The 23,095-nt window shown below is 51.5% G+C and overlaps 7 protein-coding genes and 2 non-coding genes across 9 annotated transcripts; 6 read left to right on the forward strand and 3 right to left on the reverse strand.

The window, feature by feature from the left end:
* On the forward strand, positions 1-4,266 carry F5Z01DRAFT_535421 (uncharacterized protein). Its single transcript, XM_046260484.1, has 2 exons — positions 1-3,884; positions 3,940-4,266. Exon 1 carries the CDS (start codon positions 182-184, stop codon positions 3,800-3,802), a length of 3,621 nt encoding a protein of 1,206 aa, XP_046119959.1. The 5' UTR covers positions 1-181; the 3' UTR covers positions 3,803-3,884; positions 3,940-4,266.
* On the reverse strand, positions 4,038-5,347 carry F5Z01DRAFT_698843 (uncharacterized protein; the record flags this gene model as incomplete). Its single annotated transcript, XM_046266367.1, has 4 exons — positions 4,038-4,646; positions 4,696-5,109; positions 5,162-5,170; positions 5,192-5,347. 4 exons carry the CDS (start codon positions 5,345-5,347, stop codon positions 4,335-4,337), a joined length of 891 nt encoding a protein of 296 aa, XP_046119960.1. The 3' UTR covers positions 4,038-4,334.
* Positions 5,348-7,755: 2,408 nt separating this feature from the next.
* Positions 7,756-8,562, forward strand: F5Z01DRAFT_672678 (B-cell receptor-associated protein 31-like-domain-containing protein; the record flags this gene model as incomplete). Its single annotated transcript, XM_046264841.1, has 4 exons — positions 7,756-7,776; positions 7,833-7,918; positions 7,974-8,126; positions 8,181-8,562. 4 exons carry the CDS (start codon positions 7,756-7,758, stop codon positions 8,560-8,562), a joined length of 642 nt encoding a protein of 213 aa, XP_046119961.1.
* Positions 8,563-8,833: 271 nt separating this feature from the next.
* F5Z01DRAFT_535426 (transcription factor S-II, central domain-containing protein) lies at positions 8,834-10,455 on the forward strand. The gene is made up of 3 exons (XM_046260485.1): positions 8,834-9,241; positions 9,331-10,092; positions 10,141-10,455. Exons 1-3 carry the CDS (start codon positions 9,104-9,106, stop codon positions 10,147-10,149), a joined length of 909 nt encoding a protein of 302 aa, XP_046119962.1. The 5' UTR covers positions 8,834-9,103; the 3' UTR covers positions 10,150-10,455.
* Positions 10,456-10,841: 386 nt separating this feature from the next.
* On the reverse strand, positions 10,842-10,961 carry F5Z01DRAFT_t38. Its single transcript has one exon. It is a non-coding gene; the product is annotated as a tRNA-Leu (tRNA).
* A 4,221-nt stretch (positions 10,962-15,182) lies between these two features.
* F5Z01DRAFT_t37 lies at positions 15,183-15,302 on the forward strand. The gene has a single exon. It is a non-coding gene; the product is annotated as a tRNA-Leu (tRNA).
* Positions 15,303-17,214: 1,912 nt separating this feature from the next.
* Positions 17,215-18,030, reverse strand: F5Z01DRAFT_672680 (uncharacterized protein; the record flags this gene model as incomplete). Its single annotated transcript, XM_046264842.1, has 2 exons — positions 17,215-17,658; positions 17,782-18,030. The coding sequence occupies 2 exons, from the start codon at positions 18,028-18,030 to the stop codon at positions 17,215-17,217; spliced, it is 693 nt and encodes a 230-aa protein (XP_046119963.1).
* A 921-nt stretch (positions 18,031-18,951) lies between these two features.
* F5Z01DRAFT_535507 (uncharacterized protein) lies at positions 18,952-20,518 on the forward strand. The gene is made up of 3 exons (XM_046260486.1): positions 18,952-19,085; positions 19,186-19,318; positions 19,581-20,518. The coding sequence occupies exons 1-3, from the start codon at positions 18,992-18,994 to the stop codon at positions 20,104-20,106; spliced, it is 753 nt and encodes a 250-aa protein (XP_046119964.1). The 5' UTR covers positions 18,952-18,991; the 3' UTR covers positions 20,107-20,518.
* F5Z01DRAFT_535508 (uncharacterized protein) lies at positions 20,519-22,496 on the forward strand. The gene has a single exon (XM_046260487.1). The coding sequence runs from the start codon at positions 20,930-20,932 to the stop codon at positions 22,319-22,321; it is 1,392 nt and encodes a 463-aa protein (XP_046119965.1). The 5' UTR covers positions 20,519-20,929; the 3' UTR covers positions 22,322-22,496.
* Positions 22,497-23,095: the final 599 nt, after the last annotated feature.

A 23,095-nucleotide genomic window follows, 5' to 3' on the forward strand; every position in this document is an offset into this window, starting at 1 on the left:
CTTCGTGCACGTCAACCAACGTGAACCATCGCAGTCGCACTCTATTCCACCTTTCCATCTCGATAAACTGAGGCCATGAAACATCCACGACTAGAAACCTAATTCCACGGCCGAGAGTCCGCGCAGACGCCGCGCCATCTCCTCCACATGCTGTGCCTTGTCGCAACGCTAACGGCGCATCATGGGTGTCAACGGCCTCTGGACAGTCGTGCAGCCCTGTGCGCGCCCGACCAATCTTGCCACTCTCAACAGAAAGCGGCTCGCGGTTGATGCGTCAATTTGGATCTACCAGTTCCTGAAAGCTGTGCGCGACAAGGAGGGCAACGCTCTCCGCAACTCACATGTCGTGGGCTTCTTCCGACGCATCTGCAAGCTGCTGTGGTTTGGCATACTTCCCGTCTTCGTCTTCGATGGCGGTGCTCCAGCTCTGAAAAGGGCGACGATCCAGGCGCGAACCCGCAGGCGGGAGGGTCGAAGAGATGATGCCGTCAAGACCGCTGGGAAGCTGCTGGCCGTACAGATGCAGAGGGCTGCCGTGGAGGACGCAGAGAAGCGCAAGAGGGAAAAAGCAGAAGAAGCGACCGCCAGGGAAGACGCAGCGCAGCAGGAGGAGGAACTCCCCGACATGAACAATGTTGTGTACGCAGGCGAGCTGGGCATGTCGCAGGCGGAAAGACAGCAGTCCCGGAAATTCCACAAGAAAGATCAATACCATCTGCCCGAGCTCGACCGAAGCATAGCCAACATGGGGCGACCCGAAGACCCTCGAATCATGAGCGTGGAAGAGCTGGAGGAGTATGCGCGACAGTTCAACAACGGCGAAGATGTGAATTTGTACGATTTCAGCAAGATTGATTTTGACGGCGACTTCTTCAAGAGTCTGCCACCACCGGACAGGTACAACATCCTCAACGCTGCCAGGCTGCGAAGTCGACTTCGTTTAGGTCTGAGCAAGGAGCAGCTTGATGAAATGTTCCCGGACCGCATGGCATTCTCGCGCTTCCAGATCGAACGTGTCCAGGAGAGAAACAACCTGACACAGCGACTGATGCGTGAATCCGGCATGACGGGTCTCGATCTCACGCTCGGGCACAATGGTCGCATTGCGGGTGACAAGGACCGCGAATATATTCTTGTCAAGAACGAGGGCGCTGAAGGTGGCTGGGCTCTGGGCGTGGTCAGTAAAGAGAAGGACGTTGGTGAGGAGCACAAGCCCATCGATGTCGACGCTATCCAGATCCAGTTTGCCTCGAAGGATGCAGAGGAGGAAGAGGAAGACGATGATGACTTTGAAGACGTACCAATCGAGGGTATCAATCGTTTACCCAAGGCGTCGACTGTTCAGCGCAATGCTCACAACGACGAGCCGGCTGGCGAAGGGGAGGACTCCCTGTTCGTGGGTGGCAACACCGGCGAGACACAAAAGCTCTTGGATGATAAGCCCATCGAGCCACTGCACCCCGAGGAGGAGGACGACATTTCTAAAGCCATCGCCATGTCCCTTGAGAACCAGCATGGGCACACCACATATGCTGATGGACTCGAGCCTGTGGAGCAGCAGGAAGAAGAGCATGCGCCAGTTTGGAATCAACGATCAGCCGAGATTGCCAGGCCAATTGGAGGAAGCGGAGGATCTGTGATCGCGCGCATTGTCAACAACAGGGCGAGTGCTGCAGTGACAACATCCAAGCAAAGGGAGGAGGCCCCGCAAAAACCAGTCGCTGCTGACGACGACGACGACGAAAGCGACAGTGATGAGGACGATGTCCAAGCTGTGCTAGCCAAGTCACGTTTGAAGCGCAAGCAGCAACCAACTCCAGTGGTCGCGAGCAAGAAGAACCCCTTTGACGGGCCGTTGCCTTTTCCAAAGCTCGACTGGCGGTCATCCGTGTTCGCGCGAAGCAAGCCGGCAACTGATCGCAAAGACTCGAGTACGGAGGATGTCAAAGATCGCGCCCGCTCGGAGGCTCAAGAGCACACTACGGTTGATGAAGATGACATGGCTGGGGGCTTCGAGAAGGACGATGAGAATGCACCAGCGCCTTTGCCGCCCTGGCTCGCGGATGAATCCGATATTCGGGAAAATCTCAAAAAGCAACAAGGCTTGGACAGAAACATGAATGCTGAAGACCGTGCCGAAGCTGACGAGGAGGAGAGGTTGCGAAGCCGGAGAATGCGCGAAGCCCCTATAGAGATTGACTCATCGTCGGATGGCGGTGATGATGTGCAGATCCTTGAGCAGCCGCCATCTCCCAAACCCAAAGAAGCTCCAGCCAAGCAAGGGACACTGCCCGCGGAAGATGCCTCGGGACCCCAGCAGTTGATGAACGAGGAAGTCCAACATGGCGAAGCGCTACCAGTGCGCCAATCTTCTGATTCACCCGAACCTGAGTTTGAGCATGTCGAGGCTCCGCCGGCCAAAGCAGACGACAGTAGCGTGCAGGGCTCACCCGAACCCACGTTCGAAGATGTTGCACCTGCTTCAACACTGGTCCTCGAAAGCAATGCCCCCGTGAACCTACCGGCTGATGACCCAGCGCCACCGCCCGAACCTACGCCAGCTGCCCCGACGGCCGCAGACGACGACGACGACCTCTTTGCAGATGTCGAATATGACGAGTTCAGCGACCCGGAGGACGAGGAGCTCCTAGCACAGCTGGCAGACGAAGCAGACGAGCACGCCCGGTTCGCCAGCGAACTGAACAATAAGTCGGCACAACAAAACAAGGACGACTACGAAAAGGAGCTGCGGCAACTGCGCAACCAGCAGAAGAAGGATCGTCGTGACGCGGATGAGGTCACACAAGTCATGGTCACGGAATGCCAGGCGCTGCTGCGGTTGTTTGGTATACCATACATCACAGCGCCCATGGAAGCCGAAGCCCAATGCGCATCACTTGTCAACCTCGGTCTCGTCGATGGCATAGTTACGGATGACTCTGACATCTTCCTGTTTGGGGGCACCCGCGTCTACAAGAACATGTTCAACACGAACAAATTTGTCGAATGCTACCTTGCCGGTGACCTTGAAAAGGAGCTTTCGCTGTCCCGTGAGCAACTCATCTCGCTTGCCCAGCTCCTTGGCTCGGATTACACGGAGGGTTTGCCCGGCGTCGGCCCTGTGACAGCTGTCGAGATCTTGTCCGAGTTCCCTGGCAAATCCGGGCTTGACCACTTTCGAGAATGGTGGATGTCGGTCCAGTCCCAGGAGCGACCAAAGGAGGCGGATGCATCGTCTACCTTTCGGAAGAAGTTTCGCAAGTCCCAGGGCACCAAGCTCTTCCTGCCCTCAGGGTTCCCGAGCTCGGCAGTCTACGATGCGTATCTGTACCCTGAAGTCGATGACAACACGGAGCCATTCCAATGGGGAGTTCCGGACCTCGAAGGGCTTCGGCAGTTTCTCATGGCCACGATTGGATGGAGCAAGGAGCGCACTGATGAGGTCCTCGTGCCCGTTATCAAGGACATGAACAAGCGAGGCGTCGAAGGAACACAAGCCAACATCACCAGGTTCTTTTTCGGGGGCGTGGGCACTGGTGCGAAGGAAGCGTTCGCGCCTCGTCAAAGGGCCCAGGGCAGTCGACGCATGCTGGCCGCGGTTGACAGACTGCGATCGAACCTGGCAGGCGGGGCTGACTCTGCATCTGGCACCGAGACTGCCAAACGCAAGAGGACTGCGGATACAGATGCAGTCGTAGATGAGGGCGACAACGGCGGGGAGACCGAGGAGCCGACTTTGAAGCGAAAGACAAATGCCAAGGGCAGGGGTAGGGGCAATAACCGACGTTCGAAAGCTTCATAGACAATGTGATATGGATATCTATTACGGTATCTCGCTCTAATATAAAGAAGGTCACTTGGCACGACATGATATAGTCTATAGAGTATAGTTCACCCCTCGAATGTTTGTATAAAAGAGACTTACCCGCGATCGCGTAGTTTCTCAGCAGATACACGGGCCCCAGCACCATTCGATCGTTATCAACGTGCGCCAACATTTCCGCACTAGCAACAGTCAATAATAAACAGTCTATCTTCATTCGTTCTTAAGCCCTTGCTGGCGCAGCCTATGCACTCTTTTAACAAACTCACGGGGGTTGGATTGTACATGTAATACGGTAAGGTAGTTCCGAATGGGGAGGAATAAAAATTGAGCAAGCATGCATCTTATCATTTACGTGATGATGGTCTGTCCACTACGTAGCTTGAATCCGAGTCTCATCAGTGGGCATGTATCCATCTCAGCAAACACTCCTTCCCTCCCCCTTCCCCCCCTCCCCTTGATGATGCCGCCCAGCCCGGGAGCTGTGCTGCATATCACACCGCGTTGCCACTCAGTTGTATGGCAAAAATTCGCGAACGCGGATGTTGAAGTCGAGCCACTCTTCGAGGAGAATCCAGGCGAGAGGGCATTTTTCGCGCCATTCCGGGTTGTAGAGTGGGAGGTCGATCCAGTAGAAGTCTGCACGCGGGAGGGTTTGGAGGTCCTTCGTCGTCCAACCAGCTCTCCATTTCGTTGGAAGCATGCCACCCAATGTCGGAGAGCAGGCTTCGTTGTAGCTCAATGGGAACAAGCGGAATTGTTCCGTGTAGTGATCGGTCGGCCGAGCATTCAACGCATGTTGAGGGATCTTGCCGGGACGTGCCTGTTATGTGAGCGTATGAATAGAGGTGAAAGGCAAAGGAAATACTTACGCGACGACTGACATCTCGGATGTGATACTCCGATGGAAGACCCGAGAGAACCTCCTTGTACCAGTGTTTGAAAAAGTCCGCACGAAACTCCGGTAGTTCATCGACATCTTGAGGCAGCTCCTCGTTCGGCACGTCGGCCAGCTTGGTCAGAGGGTCGGGTGAGCGAGGGCGCGCAGGCAGAACCGGCTTGATAGGCAGGTTAGGACGAGGTGATGATGACGAGCCCTGTGCATTGAGGACAGCGTGGTGAGACATGGACAGTCCTCCAGCCGGCTTTGGGGGGCCAGGTTTGGGGACGATCGCATCCACCACAGGTTTGGTTGAGACCAGCGCCGACTCGGGAGCCGCGCGCTGGTTCTTCGATCCTTCTCGCGAAGTACGAAGATCAAAAAGATGGTCAGGGTGATTGACAACCTGTATCAAATGGTCAACATTGCCAATTTGTTGTAAGATAACTGTTACTCACGGCCAAACACTAGTTGACGTACAGCCATACACGGGACGTCTCTTGATCCATGCCTCGAATGTCGAGGTTCTCGCGATCGATGAACTGTGCTTTGATCCAGGGATGATTGATGACATGCTCGGGTGACATATTTTGGAGCACTTGCCACTGCACGTCCAGCTTGAAGGGGAATCCCATTGAAGTCATGATGGTGATGTGATTATGGGGTTGTGAAAAGTGTAGATAGATGCAAGATTCAGGATTGCAGCCGAGTGGTTCTTCCCCTCACCAACATTTAAGCGATGTGGACTCATCCATACGGACTACTTGCCCTAAATTTCACGTGCTATCACGTGTGTGAACGTTTCCTTAAAGGTAAAGTATTATCCCATGTACAGTTGTGTCACAGAGAATTCAGGAGGTAGGGCTAACATACTTCCCGATCAAGCCTAGCGCAATCGAGGATGGGATCTTTGGACTGACGCCGAATCACTCAGGGAGCAACTAGGTGTGATTGAATCAATACTAATTTCAGCGATTGATTTAATAGTTTAAGACATTGGTGTAAATCGATAATAGATTCTTTGGTCACCGTGCCCAAAGCTCAAAGATGTTCACTGAGTATTCAGTTTCATGCAAGCCGGCTCATCGGAAAATGTTTTCGAATATACCAGATAACCCGATAAAACAATGTGTTTGCCCAGCTGTCATCACGTTTGGAGCCATGGCGGACAGAAGTGTTCTGATGTATTGAGTGCTCGGGCTTCAATAATATTGGTAATAAGGCAAGAGTATGGTACATAACACACAATTTTGTCATGATCCAATCGAGATTTCCGGGAGTGTGATATAGGAAGGCAGGTCCTGCAGTTAGAATATTCTTTGAACCGCCCTTAAAATGAAATACAATGCTCCAGAGGGATCGATGACCAGGGAGGACGTTATGGAAGATGGCGTTTGCGACATGCGCTTTCCGTTGCAAGGCGATGCACCGCAACTGCAGTGCCGACTTTTCAACGGAGAGATAGTGACACCAGGGTTGGATTGACTTGCACTTGGCATGTTAGGAAGTATCTACTACCCATGGCTCGAATGTTGATTGCGATGACGCGAGTGGCATATGGTTACACGCACAGAAGGTGCCCAGCCTTGCATTACCTTGGTAGCTGCAGGGTGCTGATGCGGATGGGAAGCAGTACCCGTACTTGCATTGTCTGATTCTCAAGAGTGACACTCTAATAATATATGGTTAGAGGAGATGACTGCTGCAACTTCGTAAGGAATCACATGCCACCAGGTCAAATGGTCCTCGCCATGACCCAGCCAACACATCGTTCCTGTGTCCTTATCTGTCTCAGAACGAATGGATAGTTTCTGCCACTGTACTCAGATTCTCATCGCTTTGATACTACCAGGTTTGGTAAACTACGGGTCCTTCTCTCGTCTGTCGGCACCTGACAGTTCCTTCTTTCATCACAAGACAGGAAGGAGGTCACGCTGGACGAGGAAGCCGTGCTACATTTCCGAGGTAAGGTACCTACCTCAGGAAAGAAGCATGGTCAATCAATCCTCGAAGATTCTTCTGTTATTATACATTGCTCGACCATCTCCTTGTCCTTTTATCTTCTTCTCACATCTCGACTACCAGCGCGCCCACCAAGTCTTGTACATGTTGGTACCCACACCGATTTGACTCACTCTCACTCTCATCTCACCTTCGGATGCTTGAGCAGACCTCCATTCGACGCTTTTACCGATCCAAATCATCTCTCGGCAACTCTCCAACCTGCTTCCCCAATCCTGATACTGGTACGTCAACATCTAATACTCACATCGCTGATTAGGCATCTTGGAAGCCAGTTGATCACGATTGTGCTCCACATCCTTCCCCATGAGTTCACGTTCACTAACTGGATCTTTTCATAGTCTCGTACATTGAAGACGGCCCTGCTAGTCAAGGGCTGAGCCCGAGACACGGCGGATGAAGGGCTTTCCGATGCCACCAATTCTTAATAAGGGCAGGGGTAGGGGCAACAACCGTCGTTCAAAAGCTTCATAGACGACGTGGTATGGAATCTGTTTCGATATCTCGCTCCAATAGAAAGAAGTTCACTTGGCACGACATGATATGGTCTAAAGAGTAATACGGGGCCGTACTCACTCGACAAAGTCGCTAGGGCTGTGTCTGGCTAGACAATAATCCTCTTAGGAGTGGTGCCAATACCGAGTAAAAATTACAGCCTATGAGTGTTATAGATTGTCGAGTGAGTACGGTAGTTTCGAATGGTGAGGAATGCAAAGCTCACCCCTTCCGGACTTCATCTCCGGCGTCGTCATCAGCCACAACTCACCAGCCCCTCCAATCGCCCCACCTGTTTCCTAGCCCGGGCAGATGACGTATTGTCCAAGGGTAGCTTAGCTACAACTTGTCTCGAGTGCACACGTCGCAAGCTTGACTTCACTCTTACAAAACCGATCGAGGTGCAGCTTCTAACGTACACGCTCTGTTCCCTCTCCCACTTCTTGCCGATCAAACTTGTCGACCTCCCGACTTCCTGCAAAACACCTCATACCGCCCACAACCAGCAGCTCGCGATAGCTGCCCCGCCGTCAAGATGACGCTCTACTACACTCTCGTACGCTGCCCAGCTGTTGTGCCGGTCGACGAACCGCCTACTGACTGAACCCAAAGGTCTTCGTCCTCCTTGTCCTGGAGATGACGCTTTTCATGCTCTTGATCGTTCCTCTCCCCTTTGGCGTCAAGCGCAAGATCTTTACGTACGTTGCTTGGGAGCGCTCGGAACGTGGTGAACACGCGACTGACCCTGTGCAGCTTCATTTCCGAGAACCCAGTCGTGGCAAAAATACAGTACTGGATGAAGATTACCTTCGTCTTCATCCTCATTCTGTTCATTGACAGTGTGAACCGCGTCTACCGCGTTCAGATTGAACTCATGGCTGCCTCGGAGCAGGCCCACAAGGGATCGTACGTACTCTCTCGGCATGGGTTGTCTGGCCATGGCAAGACTAACACCGACAGTGCCGCTGGCGTCATGGGCCACGAGCGTCTCGAAGTGCAGGCACGCAAGTTCTACTCTCAGCGCAACATGTACCTCTGCGGTTTCACCCTGTTCCTGTCGCTCATCCTCAACCGCACCTACGTCATGATCATCGAGGTCATGCGTCTTGAGGACCGCCTCAAGTCCTACGAGGGTACCAACAAGGACACCAAGCAGAGCGAGAAGCTCGCTGTGGCCGGCAAGCCCGGTGAATTGGCTGGCTTGAAGGAGAAGCTCGAGAAGAAGGACCAGGACCTGCAGACTCTCAAGAAGCAGAGCGAGCAGCTGCACAAGAGCTACGACGAACTCAGCGATAAGTACGCTGCGTTGCAGAAGGACCACGAGAGCACCAAGACCAGGTAAAAAATGTCTAGCAGAGTGCAGACAGTGGCCGGAGAACACTGCTATCAATTGTGAGACTCCACGTGTCAAGGTGAAAAAGGTGGAGGAGGCATGGAGACTGTCGAGGTGTTGCGTGGCGCTTCTAAAGGAAGGGAGGGCGTTTTGGCCGGTACAATCTTAGTTGTTTCAATTGAAGGAGTATCATGACCTTGCAGGAAAGCCTGGCATTACAAAACTGCTAATGTGCTGTCGTGATTGCTCCAATGCGACGGGAAGATTTGTCACCGTGTTAAAGTTACCTTAGCTCAAGACTCGGAGGATCAACTTCGGCTAATCAACCCTCACGTGCCAAGTGCCCGTATAAGGTACGCTTTTCAACACGACAACCTTTGTGATCTGCATTGCGCGCCCGCCGTTTCGACACTCCAAGGCGCATTTACACTATCGCTGCGCTCGCTTTGTTTGTCGCTCGCTTGTTCTGCAGATTCTTGCATCTACGCGACCTTCCCGTATCGAGAACAAGCGCCGTACAGCACGCCGCAGCGACGCACGAGCGCCCAGCATGATGGACCAGCGCGAACTCGACGCCAACGTCAAGGCGCTCACGAAATGCATGGGGGCCAACGAACCCCCAGAGAATGCGCTGCGCCTGCTGGAAACGCTGAAGAGGGATGCGTCACCTACAGAAGATATGTTGAGGGTGAGTCCACGCGCAGAGTGGGGCCGCTGTGCGACCCAAGCGGCGGTGACAAAGGGAAAACATGCAGGCTGATACAGAGACGGATATAGGCTACGCGCGCAGGTGTGTTGGTGGGCAAGCTTCGTTCCAGCAAGAACAAGGAGATTGCTGCCGCCGCCGCCGAACTCGTCGGCAAGTGGAAGAAGCTCGTCGAGCAAGAAAAGAAGAATAAGGGTGCATCCAAGATGGCTTCGCCAGCACCAGCGTCATCTCCCGCGATCTCGACGACCCCGGCGCCGAGCGCAGCGGCCTCGAGCAACGGCAAGAAGTACGAAGGCGACCCCGAGAAGCGAAAGTTCGACGTGGACGGCGTGGATCTGAATCGAACTGCGTCAAAGGGCCGGAATCAATGCATCGGACTGCTCTACAACGGACTTGCTTATCGGTCGCTCGAGACACCCGCCGACGTTCTGGCCAAGGCCGTGGCTGTGGAGCACGCAGCGCATACCGAGTTCAAGGGCGAGACGCCCGACTACAAGAAGAAGGTCAAATCGCTGTTCACAAACCTCAAAAACAAGTCGAACCCGGAGCTTGGTGTCAGCGTGCTCCAGGGCAAGGTCTCGCCGGAGAAGTTTGTCAAGATGTCCGAGGAGGAGCTCAAGAGCGAGGACCGCCGCCGCGAGGACGATGAGTTTGAGAAGGAGAATATGAAGAAGGCGCAGGTGCCGATGGCCAAGAAGTCCATCAGCGACAGCTTGGAGTGCGGACGTTGTAAGAAGAAGATGGTCAGCTACTCGCAAGCGCAGACGCGCAGTGCTGATGAGCCGATGACAACGTTCTGCGAGTGTATGAACTGCGGCAAGCGGTGGAAGGTAAGACACGCACCATGGCCACACTGACATTGACTGACACATTGATAGTTCTCCTGATTGCATGCTTGATTGGCGTTTACAGTTTCGTTCTTTGGCGGAAGGCATTTTCGGAAGGAGCGAGGAGGGGTTCTGGAGTTTTCGCATGGACAGACGGACTTGCTTTCAGAAAAGTTAAGGCAGGGCTGGCCAGTAGCCATTTAGCCTGGTGTATTTTTTTCTTTTCTTTTTAACGCGGATGAATTGCAGATTCTCGGGACATGGAGGCTACAGCTACACAATAGCAATAGATTGAGCAGAACAAGCCGTACTGGCCTCAGTAGACACACCAGCGCCAGGGGCCTCTTTTGCCGTTATCTTTCTTGTGTCGGCATCTCGCGGATCATTTCCGGAATACTCAATCAGTGCCTGCGTTATATTAATATACTAAGCCTGCTAGGAGGTTAACATGCCTAACATTGCGCAGCTCAAACCTCCACAAGCCAGCGCAACAACTCGCCACTCTCTAGCTTTAGCTCCCGGCCAGGCTCCCTTAAAAGAAGAGTAAATAATGTTTCGATAGTAGTAAAGCACTTATTTTAATCTAACTTATTAATACATTATACCCAAGAGATAATATTACCGGGAGGGCAGTAATTCTAAGCAAAGATCACTATACTTAATTAATATAGCTTAGATTATACACGACACTTTCTAGGAAGCAAAAATCTTAAAGCTAGATAGACTAAGGTCCGCCTAAGAGCAAAAAACACTGAGAGCTGTGAGATTCGAACTCACGCGGGTTGCCCCACCAGGAAGATATGTTAAGCTTGTAGAGGACGATCTCTCGCCTTCACCTTAACCTGGCGCCTTAACCGCTCGGCCAAACTCCCTAATTATTTGATATTCGGAATCTCTGTATTTGAATCTATAGGTCCACTAAGTTTCAACCAAATCGAACCAGAAATGCGGGAGCTGTGTAATTTCAAAGATAGTGGGTTAATGTGGGTGTGTGGTCTTGAAAATTTTGGACTGCCCCGCACAGCGGCAGACATGACACATACAAACATATTTCAGCCAATCACAATGACGCCCCGCCCTTTAACGAGACAGGATTGGTCGCCTTGCCGAACCACGCGACAAGCTCTCAGCCAATTAAAGACGCCGGCAGACGTCGAATTAGGTAACTAGGCGCCTCTTTTATTTGGAATCGCCGACTCACTGTATTACTTAGGTTAACAAGCCTGGCGCAACGACTTTATGCTATGTATATCCATGGTAAGTAGTTAAGTAATAGATTTATCTTGCGGGCAGAAGCCGGGTATTAGTACATGGAAAGACATGTGGGTTTCGCTCTTAAGAAACCCGTGGGTGCAGTCGGCTTTTATTATCATAGTATTCTGCTCTATCCTGCATACCTATTATAGTCTCGAAACTGTAAACGAAGTGTTGCTTTATATGTGACGATAATAATATGAAAAGTTTCCCAATTACCTATATAAAGGGACACGAACCCAATCCGCTCACAGAAATACTATATTAAAGATTTCATATCCTTTCTTCACTAATGAAATAGTCTAGAGGAGCAGGGCATAGGGTTAGTGGTTCCGCTAAGACTTCCTGATTTCTCTTAACTAGCTGGATTGTTACTCAGAAGCAATGTCAGGAGCAGGATCGACGGCTCCTTTCTATCGCCATGAGCTTGTGACATAGTGAGTGCCGCATTGTGTTAAGGAGGGAATCGCCTTTCTACATGCGTGCGTGCTGGATATGCACGTCGTTAGTTACTGTACTGGCCAGAGTCACTATGTGACGATTGAACTTAATTAAACAACACCTGTCTTTCCCTGCACGCCTATACTCAATACCTCGGCGATAATCGCGCAACACTGAAAAAAACATGGCGCCTTCTACTGACGAGTGAAGCTGTAGACACAACTGATTCTCGGGAGTAGGGACCTGCCTTCAAATAAAATGGACCGACTGACGAAACCCAAGCCCGATTACGCTGCGCAACACGTCTTCGAACAACAATCTTGAAACGACCAAATTCAGCCACCGCTCAACTGCACGGGTAGGACGAGACACATTACAATATGTAAATTAACATCATTGTAATTTAGGAGAAAAGTCCCGCCTATCAGCTTGACCAACTCGGCATGTCAGAAGGATAGGATCCCATAAAATAGCAGCTTCTTAGTCTCGACGGTAATGAGTACGACTGATGCGTGCAGTACGAATTGTATTCTTCATTTTTCGACATGAATCTGCAGTTCCGCTGCGACCGGTTCGATGCATTGTATCCGACGCAAACAATTGCCCTACACTGCCAACCCCGCTGCTATTCATTCTTGTTGGCCACGATTTTAAGAGCGAATCGATTCCTTCTCTTACTTCCCCGTTACATGAAGGACCGCCACGACAATGATCACGTTACTCCAGCCATGGGTCGCGTCAGCGGACTGTTGGATGTCGTATCCGAAGCTTGTCACCTGCCAGACATTGTGGCGACATTGTCAAAATCCAGAGACACACACGCTATGCCCGATCGCTCTATACTCTATTATCTCGAATCGTCCCTCTGTCTCTGAACTGGCCCTCGAATTTTTGACGGTGGGTGGACCGCAGGGGGACGGGGTAGATAAACTCGAATATGGGAACAGGACTCTAATGTGATGGACTGTTCCAAGGAACATGGAGCGTGACGTTTCGAGATCATCAAAAACGTATCGAGCCTGCATATCTACTGCAATAAACCATAAACCAAGGCATCCTTGATCACATCCTCGCCTTGCTCATTTTCCTCTGGTGCATCGGCGACAGGAGCAGCATTGACCACCTGCGACGGTGGTGGTGCGACGCCGTGGTGCATGTTACGAGAGGCCGCGCCTCCAGGCGTGGCCCTTGTGAATGGAAAGGATGAAGACCCAATGGAGAAGTGGGCAACGGGCGCGAGAGTTGGTGGTGACTGGTGCGACGAGAGCCGTCATGACTTGACGTCGTGCCTTATTCGAGAGTCGCTGTCGAATGCTGGTGTCGCGTATGACTCGGAAGGCCCTTCGGTTCTCTTTGTCGCGGCGTTCTCATGACTCGGCAGCCCGGCGCGCTCGTGTATCTCGTGCTTCAATGTTTAGACTGGCGTCCAGGCCACGGCCCGTCCTCCAGTCAACATAGTGGGCCGCCAGACGAGTCGCCGGAGGATAGTTATCTAGAATCGACTGTAAGGTGAGAGGACGAACCGATCCTGGAGCCGCGGAGGAGCGAGGAGGATGCGTCGGCGTCTCCGAGCTGTCGCCCGGGGACTGGGCCTCCTGGATAGGTGATAAGAAAGACCAGCGGCCTCCATTGACAGCTCTTTAGCACATGGCACCTCTCATATACGCGGCATGTTGCTCCAAGGATTGCGTCTAGAGACGCCATAGTGCTCGCAATACACAGGGCTGTCGTGTCCAGGTACAGAGAGCATTGTCGTTTGAAAGGGTCGATGGAATGCATGAATATTCTACGACGTTGGCCCACTGTGAAGCACCTTCTAAAGGTGAATATAAGTATAGCTGGCATTCACTCTCTTTAATTAACTGACAGCTTCACCGCAACGTTTTATGCCTCGGCCACGACAATCACTACTGTCTGAGAGCATCGTCTATCCTAACTACTATAGATCCTTGTGTTTTACTCTCAGCGCGAAGAAGTGCGTCGTCTGGGAGCTTGAGGAGTGTATAGACATGAAATTCCATCTGTTATAGGAACAGATAGAGAAGACATACTGGATTCAAGATAGCATAATATTACTACTTGGAATAATATCATAGTCCCACCCACCGTGTTCTAGATAGCAGTGCCCCGGAGCCTGACTTATAATCCTAAGGCCTGTAAGGCGAATTATATAGTTAACTAGTGTATATATATCTTCTATTACTATATAAATTTAAAGTAACTAGGATTACTTATTCGAGCTTTTATATATAGTATATATAGTATATATAGTAGCTACGTATAATCTAGTTAATGTTAGTATTCCGGACGATATAATAATCACGCTAAGTAAGTATCGGATATTACTTTCTATTTTCTTAGTCTTTATAAAAATCAAGGGAGCTATAGTATTTAGTTAGACAAAAAGACATTCCCTTATTACTTAAATAAGATATTATCCTGTATGTTTTGCGACTATATTAACTAACTGCGACTATATTAACTAACTCCTAATTAATGCTTTAAAAATCTCACCTTGCTTGTGTGCTTTACGGGGCGATATAGGTATCTCTTATTCTATCTCGGTGTGCGTCCTTGTCGTTAACGACGCCTAATACCGCCTTCATTAATTAGAGCTAGCTATACACAGAGTAGAGTATCCGTAATCTATAATTCAATCGCAGTAATAGTTTTCCTTAAGTTAAGGCAGGTGCGGTCAGTCAAGGTCACCCACCTGCCGAAGCCAACGCAAGCGGTATGTCTGGGCTGAAATAAGGTTGACCTGGGGTGGTAGGGCTGAGTGGCTTAGGAACGACCGGGCGAGAATTTGTCATCATGTATTCTGATTCGAAGCTGAGCTTGAGTGTTTCGTGCTTTATAAAGCGTGACCAGGAATCCACACCCATACAGCCTCTCTTCGCGACGTCTTGTCGAAGCAAATCTAATGGTGTGTCTAGAGGGAGCTATCGACACTGTTCGGTTGCGTATAGTACGTACTGCTCGTCTCGACTGTGGTGAAGCCATATCCATGCGAATCATATGCTTAATATTTAATCAAAGGGAATAGTCATGACTTAGCAGTTAGCTACCTTTGCGTTCCCGGTGTGGACAGGTGGGCGAACGTTACGGCCTTGATTGCTGAGACTTGCTAGCACATTGCTAGGATTAAAATAGATACTTAGCTTTTACTCGAATAATATCTGGACAATACCTTCAATACTAAGCCATAGCATTATATTAGCTACATAATATATAGCATTCGCAATTTTTTTAGGCGTCGGACTTGCCGGCACCGCCCACTACCACGAAGGGACCAATAACTTAAGAAAATTCATAACTCCCGCGTTAGTCAAGTAATTCTTCTGAAAATTAATAGAAATATAGTTTAAGATACGGAGAATACGAATATCAAATAATTAGGGAGTTTGGCCGAGCGGTTAAGGCGCCAGGTTAAGGTGAAGGCGACAGATCGTCCTCTACAAGCTTAACAGATCTTCCTGGTGGGGCAACCCGCGTGAGTTCGAATCTCACAGCTCTCATTACTTTTGGCTTATTTTTGCACTCTATTGAAGCTCTTTTAATACCTCTAACTACTCTCTATACTATTTATTTTTCTCTTTATAATAATAGAGGAATTAATTTTCTTAGTAGCTTTAATACTTTTATAGCTATATTTAAGGTAAATTAAGTCTTAGTAAATAAAAGTACGATCTTTGTTTTCTAAAGTATAAGCTCACGAACTCTTAAGTAAATCGAACCGTTAGTGCGGGAGGTATTAATCTCGAAAGTCAGCGGGTTGTGGTAGTGGGTTGACTTAGGCTGGACGAGTGCGGCGAGTAAGGAGTCGGAAACAGTCCTTATATTATTTATCCCTGTCGACTTGTCCGGCTGACTGAAATCACACTGCGCGGAGGATCGCTGAGCATTAACAAAGGCAACTATTTTCCTTGTATCTTAGACGGCTTAAGGAAGTTAAAGGCATGGAGTTCTTCGAGAAACTCGGGTTTAGTGCATATATGTGGCTAGGGACGTTACAATGTCAAGCGAGGCGGAACTTATAGGTTCAGGTCTTCTTAGGTAGCAGCTGAGTGAAATTACGGAACTTCATTCTTTGGGAGTCAAAGCTCGACCAGCTTCATATCTTATGAAAGAGGGGAGGTATTAATTTAATTAGGTCTAACTGAGGAGAAAATGAGGGAAAGAAGGATATGGGATCGCGAACAAAGCCGCCCGGTGTATGATAATACTAAAGTTACGCCCAGGTATATGTACCGACCGGGCAATTGTCGTAGTACCGCTAGAATTTAGCGGCATCCAAAGTCGCCGAGGGCCCAATGTGTATCAATTCAGTACGAGTGATAATGATAGTCCAAGAGGGGGGATGCCCCCTCTCGGCTATAATAAAGAACAATAATTAGTAGTCTCTCGCGTGATATCTCCCTCCCAATAACATCTTGTTAGGACCAATAGGGGCCAGGGCCATAACGCCTTCCCTGTCTGGTTGGGCCGGGCAGGCAGGCAGGCACCTTCGGTCGTTCCTTCCCACCCACCAAGTTGGTCGCCCACGACCCATTGTGCTTGAGTCTGACTGCGTTGCAGAGGGACTGGGATACGAGAGCATACTCACTCAGCTTTTTGACAAAGTATTGGATGTCTGACGAAGGTTGATCACGTCTTCGAATTTCTCCTCGGCGTCTTCCCAGTCCCCCGTGTCGACGCGGCTCGCAACTTCCTCTTGGAACGGCGTCCATGGTCGGTCCATGAGTTGGTGGCGTCAGAAAAGTATTGCCAATGTTCCATGACAGTTTGGAGTATTATACCTGGCTAGATTGTTCCGAGCCTAGCAAGATTACTATGGTGTCACCGATCATGATAAACGTACCCAGTTCCATGGTTCTCTTGACGAGCTGGGCCAAACAGCTCCTGTGAAGTCATGATCATCATCTTCGCGGCGTGTGTCCCCGCGCCAAACCTCGTATCCTTAATGAAATCCGTTGGGCAGTCGGGAAAACGAGTCCTCACCCGCGTACCCCCGAGTGTCACGGTTTGGACCGGTTCTTTGCAGTGTATGTCGCGGGAGTAGCATCACCTACAATATCGGTCAAGAACTCGGAGCCGCATAGACATGGACTGTTCCTCAAGATTGGTATGAAATACAATGATCGTCGAAGGAGTCGAACCTCCACTCCGTGAGGAGTTGCCACACGACCTTTGGGTCATTGACCCACGGAATTTCAACCATTTGGGCTTCCGCCCGGTGTGAGAGGAAGATAGGCTTGCGCCTGGTGTGAGAGAGAGATTGGCCTCGGCCAGGAGCAAATGCCCGGTGTGTGATGGACAAATGCCCGGTGTGATGAGCAAATGCCCGGTGTGAGAGTAAATCGGCTTTCGCCTAGGTATGAGAGAGCTTGTCTGTGATGAGCGACAGCTCAATGCGCTGGATATGGCCCATTAAGGGTACAATGGAGTGGGGGAGCGGGACATGTCTCGATCCTTGTCGGACCAGGCGCAGTAGCCCCAGTCGCGGTCGTTGCCTGCCTCTAACCAGTCTCCCCAGGTGAAAGGACTTGCGTCGACGTCTGATTGACTTGAGTCGACGTCTGATTGACTTGCGTCAGACGTCGTGTCCATCTGGTCGTCGGCGGGGGCAGCGGCGGGGGTAGGGATCGCTTCGGTGCCCCGGATGACACGACCGCTGCCTAGACACGTGGGACATGTCTCAGTCGGCTCGGGTTCAGTGAGGTGGGATGCCCCGGGCGCAGTGTGCAATGCCGGCGGCGGTGCGGTGTCCGGCTGTGCTGGTGTCGAAGCCGCCGTTGCAGTCTCGACGGCGTCCATAGCACTCGAGACAGGAGCACTGGTGGGCGGCTGTGCGGGCATTCGTTGAGCGCGCTGCTGCGGATCGTGAGCAAGTCAACCTGCAAAACCCGATAAATGGTAACTTACACGCCTGCCGGCCGGTCGGACAGTTACTAGCCGACCTCGGAATCTCTAGCCCTCGAGTTCGTTGCGAGCAACCGCATAATCGGATCGTGAAGCCGCCTCCAGAAAGACGACCCCATCGTGGCCTGCCGCCGTGGCTTGGACAGCAGAGGTGACTGGTGGCCACCTGACTTGAATTGAGGCTGGGTTGCTCAGCCTCTCGTTCAGCGCGGCCTCGAATACTTCACGCGGGTGGTGAATGTTGACTTGGTCGACCCAGAGCAGGCGTTGAGCTCTGCGGGCCCGGCCGATCAGCCTCTCAAACTGGTCGTTGAGGACAGGCATGGTGGGTAGTTGCTACATTGAAGGATCGGGTTAGCAAATCCAACACAGTACCACACTGAGACAATCAATTTTCGTGTGGAATACTTACTCGTGCCGGAAGGTGGTGTGATTTGGTGGTTTTGGTGTGCTTTGGAGAGTGTTTGCGGTTGTGTAGCTTGTAAAGTTTGTTGTTGTTTGGAAAGAGAGAAATGCTTGAGTGCTAGAGAATGTGGGCGATTTATTAGGGGGGCCTATGAGCCCCCAGAACTTCGCAGGCTTGCTGACATCCTGCTCACGTCCTGCTCACAAATAACTTACTGACATGAAAGCTTTCCTTAGGAGACGACCCGTTGTACACTAATCTTTATGATCCGTGGGTTCGATGTAATTTTACTAGCTTTTCTACGAACAGGATCATGTACATTCCCAAAGATGTCTACCTTCCCTATGGACAGGTGAGTGAGTAAGTATTAAGTCATGGCACTGTATCAATGTTGCAAATTGAGTACTGCCGTAGGCAAGATGATCTGCGATTTGTCCGTCAGTTACACACAGAATACACTCTCCTACACAGTCGATCAAGCGCTCAGTGTCAAATGAATCCAACAGCCATGGACCCTTGACCTTGCGCCTAGCGCTTGTTCCGATGGGGCTTTTATGCTAATATTATCGGGTCGCCATAATTCGGTGAGGGGGTGAACTGAGGGAAGAATCAGGTAAAGGAGCAAGCACCAGGTTCTAATTCTTCGATGCAATGCGGACTCATGAGTACTACGTATTGACTGAACACTGACGACGGGGTTGGGAATTCGAGCCGCCGTCGCGTCGGCGACCCACTTGATCTTGATAGGACGACGCGCTTGCTGTAACACGCGCGCTCCGGTTGCTACTGCCTAACTTACCTGGTACTATGCAGATGCCCCTCCCACATACGCGTCTCACCGAGTCACATGTACGGACCTTTTGCCTCCTCAGCGATACGATGACCGCAGCCGATGTGTTGAGCAAGGAACAATTCGAAGAGCTCGTAGGCTCATATTCCCAAGCCCTAGAGCGCATGGGAGCTCTCAAGACCGGTACGTCGGGCCTCTGATGCATTTTCACGGCGAAGCTGCCAACCCCGGGTCGTGACGCGTCAGGCCTGCTGACTGACATGGACTGCTCACGATTATTTAGCCAAAGATGGACAACGACCACTAAGCGAGCTCGATGCATATCGATACGACAAGGCTCCCCGTCTCTTCTCGGCGGGAGAGTCCGTGCGGGACATGGACCTGGAAGCTGTGAAGACGCTCGTTGAATGGAAACTGTAGGTAACTGGCTGCTCGGTATTCTCTTGAGCTCGGCATTCTCTTGAACTTGACCTCTGCCATTTGAAACTCAATCATCAAATTCTCGGCTACCCTTCTTCTCACTGCGGGCGCAGTGAGATTCCAATCCTGGACTATGGGTCCTTGCCGACGGCTGCCGCACTCGCGTCCTGCATGCAGGAGCGTGCGTTTGGCTGCCACGGCTCGCTTCCGCGCATGCACTACAACATCGGTATCAACTACCACTAACAATGTTTACAGACGTCATGGCAAATTCCGTCCGACGCTCATGAGCTTGGTTTCTTCCAACGACCCGGTGACTGTGAAAAATATCATCCGAGACGCTATTGGTGGGTATCGAGAGGATGGAGACGCAGCAGCAGCTGTTGATGCATTGTCGAAGCTCAGAGGAGTCGGTCCCGCAACGGCATCTCTGCTTCTGTCGGTCCACGACCCAGACCGGGTGATCTTCTTCTCCGACGAAGCATACTATTGGTTGTGCTGCGGCGGCGTGAAGAGTCCCATCAAGTACAACGCCAAGGAGTATCAACAGCTGTTGGCCCAAGCGCGAGAACTAGCTGCGAGAATCAAGGTATCGACGATGGAGGTCGAAAAGGCTGCTTTTGTCGCAATGAGACAGTCAACCGACGTGGTCTCTGCGAAGACAAGCAATAGCAAGACCCCAAGGGCTCGGACAAATATCGTGAAGCGCAAGAAGACGCCTGAGCTCGACAAGCCAAAGGCCCAGGCAGAGCCTCCCAGGCGGTCAAAGCGAAGGAAAGCTTAGTTACATGTACATAGATAGCCTCCCCAGCCACGTGTGCATGCACCAAAGGTGTCCTCGCAAGGATATGCCTGCAGCATCCGAACGAGCCGAGTAGGCAATCGGCTCTCCCTTCGAATTGTGGTGAGCTTGACCCAAGGACGGACGTGCGGTCCGACGAACCGCATTGCTGCGCGTCTCTCTCCCCTGCAAGACCCTGGCGGATCTAACAAGCTTCGGCCAATTTCACCAAGGCTGGCGTTTCCCGGGCTTATTTTTAGGACGTCGAGCGGCTCAGCAAGCGCGTCTCTAGGGCCTGCGTCAGTAAGTTTCGCTCGCAGCTGTTGTGCCGTACCAGAGTCCGCCGGGATGCGATGCTAAACCAACGTCATCCACACCAGCCCTGGCCCCCGGGGCACTTGGTTTAAAATCATCAAACAGCACCTCTCACTCTCACGACGACTCCGCACTCCAACAGTATGCAGGCCCCGATGGGTTTCTATCTAGATTTCACTTGGTAAGACCGCTTATATCAAGCGTATGCCGCGCGGATTCGGTGATAAGCCCAGCTACCGCAGGCGAAGAGTCTGAAAAGGGACCTCAGAACACGAAGAGCCATCGCAGTCCCGTCCCTGCCGCAGACCAGGACTACATTTTCGACGCGTAGGAGCATCAATGGTCGTGCCGTTCGTTCCTTTCGAGACTCGTCGGACTCAACATAGCACAGACAATTGTGTCGATGCGCCAAAGCGACCTCAATACCCATCATTGCCAAGAACACAATACTACGCACCCGAACCTCTCGGCTTCTTCGCAGACCACAGACCTGACCTGACTTGGGCAGAGCATGTCTCAAGCACCCAGGCCACAAAAGTACCCACCATACTTCGCTGAAATAAAGCAGCGTCTAGTCGAGGGACATCAAGACGCAGTCTGCAAATCCTGGCATAGGCTATTGTGCCGACTCCGCACTGAGGTCGACCTCCTGGCTAGAGAAGGCTCAAATTCCATACCTACAATCAGCTTCAATGATATCGCCAATGAATCTACTACACGACAATTCGTCGCGGTGCTCAAGCAGCGTGGTGTGGGAGTGGTTAGGAATGTGGTAGCCGGCGAGGCTCTCTCTACCTGGATGAGGGAGACTGAGCAATACTTCGTCCACAGCATGAATGAAGCCATAGGAGCCTCCACGGTATGCGGATCGCAGCTACAGAACGTGTTTTGGTCGCCGGCCCAAACCCGAGCTCGAGTCAGCCCGGGCGTGTTGGTGGTGCAACAAGCCATCATGCGCGCCTGGACCAGCCCGAAGCCTCAGCCGCCGCTCACCACCAACTTCCCCGTTGTGTACGCCGACAGGCTGCACAGGGGAGATGCCACAACTGCTACACTTCACCAGACCGCTCATATTGATGGACCAAGCCTGGAACGCTGGGGGCAGCACTCTGACTCCCCTTACGCACACATTTGGCGTGGCGACTGGGAACGATATGATCCCTGGGATCCTCAGAGCCGGCTGGCAGCAACAACTGAATTACGCGGGTACGACACGGCCTGTAGCATGTTTCGCATGTTTCAGGGCTTGCTCTGCCTGGGTACGCCGTCATCTGAGGCGGTCTTCTTCAGATTCTGCCCCCTCTTGCAAGCCGCTACAGCCTACGTCCTGCTGCGACCGTTCTTCAGTCCCGTGGTCGCCACGCCCAGCAGCCCGGACTTCCTCTTTGCCGAGAACTGGATTTTTGCGCCAGCAGCTTGTCCTGAACTACCAGGTGCCGGTCAGGCTGCACGGCAAGAAGTTGCCCATGCACTACACCCGCACCTGCAGCTATCACAGACTCTTATTCAGCATCCACCCCTGCGGCCGGGAGACTACTTAATATGGCACCCTGATGCCATCATTGCGCCCCCCGAAGTTGCCTCGAATGCAACCGCCATGTTTTTGCCTGCCTGTCCGCTCACGCACAGTAATGCCCTTTACCTGGCGCGCCAGCGAAAGACGTTCTTGCTGGGACACCGTGGACCCGACTTTGCAAAGCTGAACGGCAGAGACGAGAGAGCTCACATGGGGCGGGCAGGAGTACAAGACGTGTGCGATGCCGGGGGAGAGGCTGGACTTCGGGCAATGGGCCTCATGCCATGGGACGAGGACGATGTCGAGTCGGCGATCGAAGCCGAGGTTGTGGACATGGCCAACAATGTGCTCTTCCCTGATCGCCATGATTTCGACATGATGAACTGAACACAGTGAGAAGGAATGATGCTGTTAGTAGATCGACCACGGTTGGCTAGGAAAATGCGACTGGGTGGTTGAGCTTTGGCCAAAACCTGCCGAACACTTTGTTCGAGGGTGCTTGACTCTTGATATATCAAATTCTATACATTCCCAAGGAAGAAAATCCCACTTTTGGTTGACCATGATGCTTAAACCCCCTTTCTGCCGCGCGATGTTGACTTCAGGGGTACTATCGGCTTCACTCCCACTGTTCCAATCCGCCTGAGCAATACTTACAGCAAGCGCCCCTTAAATGCACAAAGGGATATCGAAAATAGGTTGATTTGTTAATAGATATCCCTTTTTAGTGCGTCAAGAGACAAAGTCACGCATACCAAGTCCTGTCTGGATACTAATCGCAGCAAGCACCGCCCCCCCTTCCTTTTTGCGTCACTGTTAATACGAGCACAAATGTATAGGCCATGCTTCAGACGTGCGGCAATTGAATCACAATGCTGTTCTTGATGGACAGGCTTGACTTATCGAATAGACGGCGTTGAAATTTTCCCGCCTGACTGACCCGGTGACTATCTCTCCTACTAGCACCAAAGAGATAATTAACCAATCACATGAGAATTATTGTGTTGGATTTAGATTGGCAATATGTTCTTGATTACTATTGTAACCATGAAGTTATATAAGCGACTGTCTGATACAGGCACAGTTGGTGCGTGTGCAAACTTCATGTCTAGTGGTCCAAGCACAATCTCACCCTTCAAACAAGGCCATTTCGTGTTGAGG

The sequence above is a fragment of the Emericellopsis atlantica genome, assembly GCF_019669845.1.
Source record: "Emericellopsis atlantica unplaced genomic scaffold F5Z01scaffold_8, whole genome shotgun sequence".
In the NCBI taxonomy this organism is placed as follows: domain Eukaryota; kingdom Fungi; phylum Ascomycota; class Sordariomycetes; order Hypocreales; family Bionectriaceae; genus Emericellopsis; species Emericellopsis atlantica.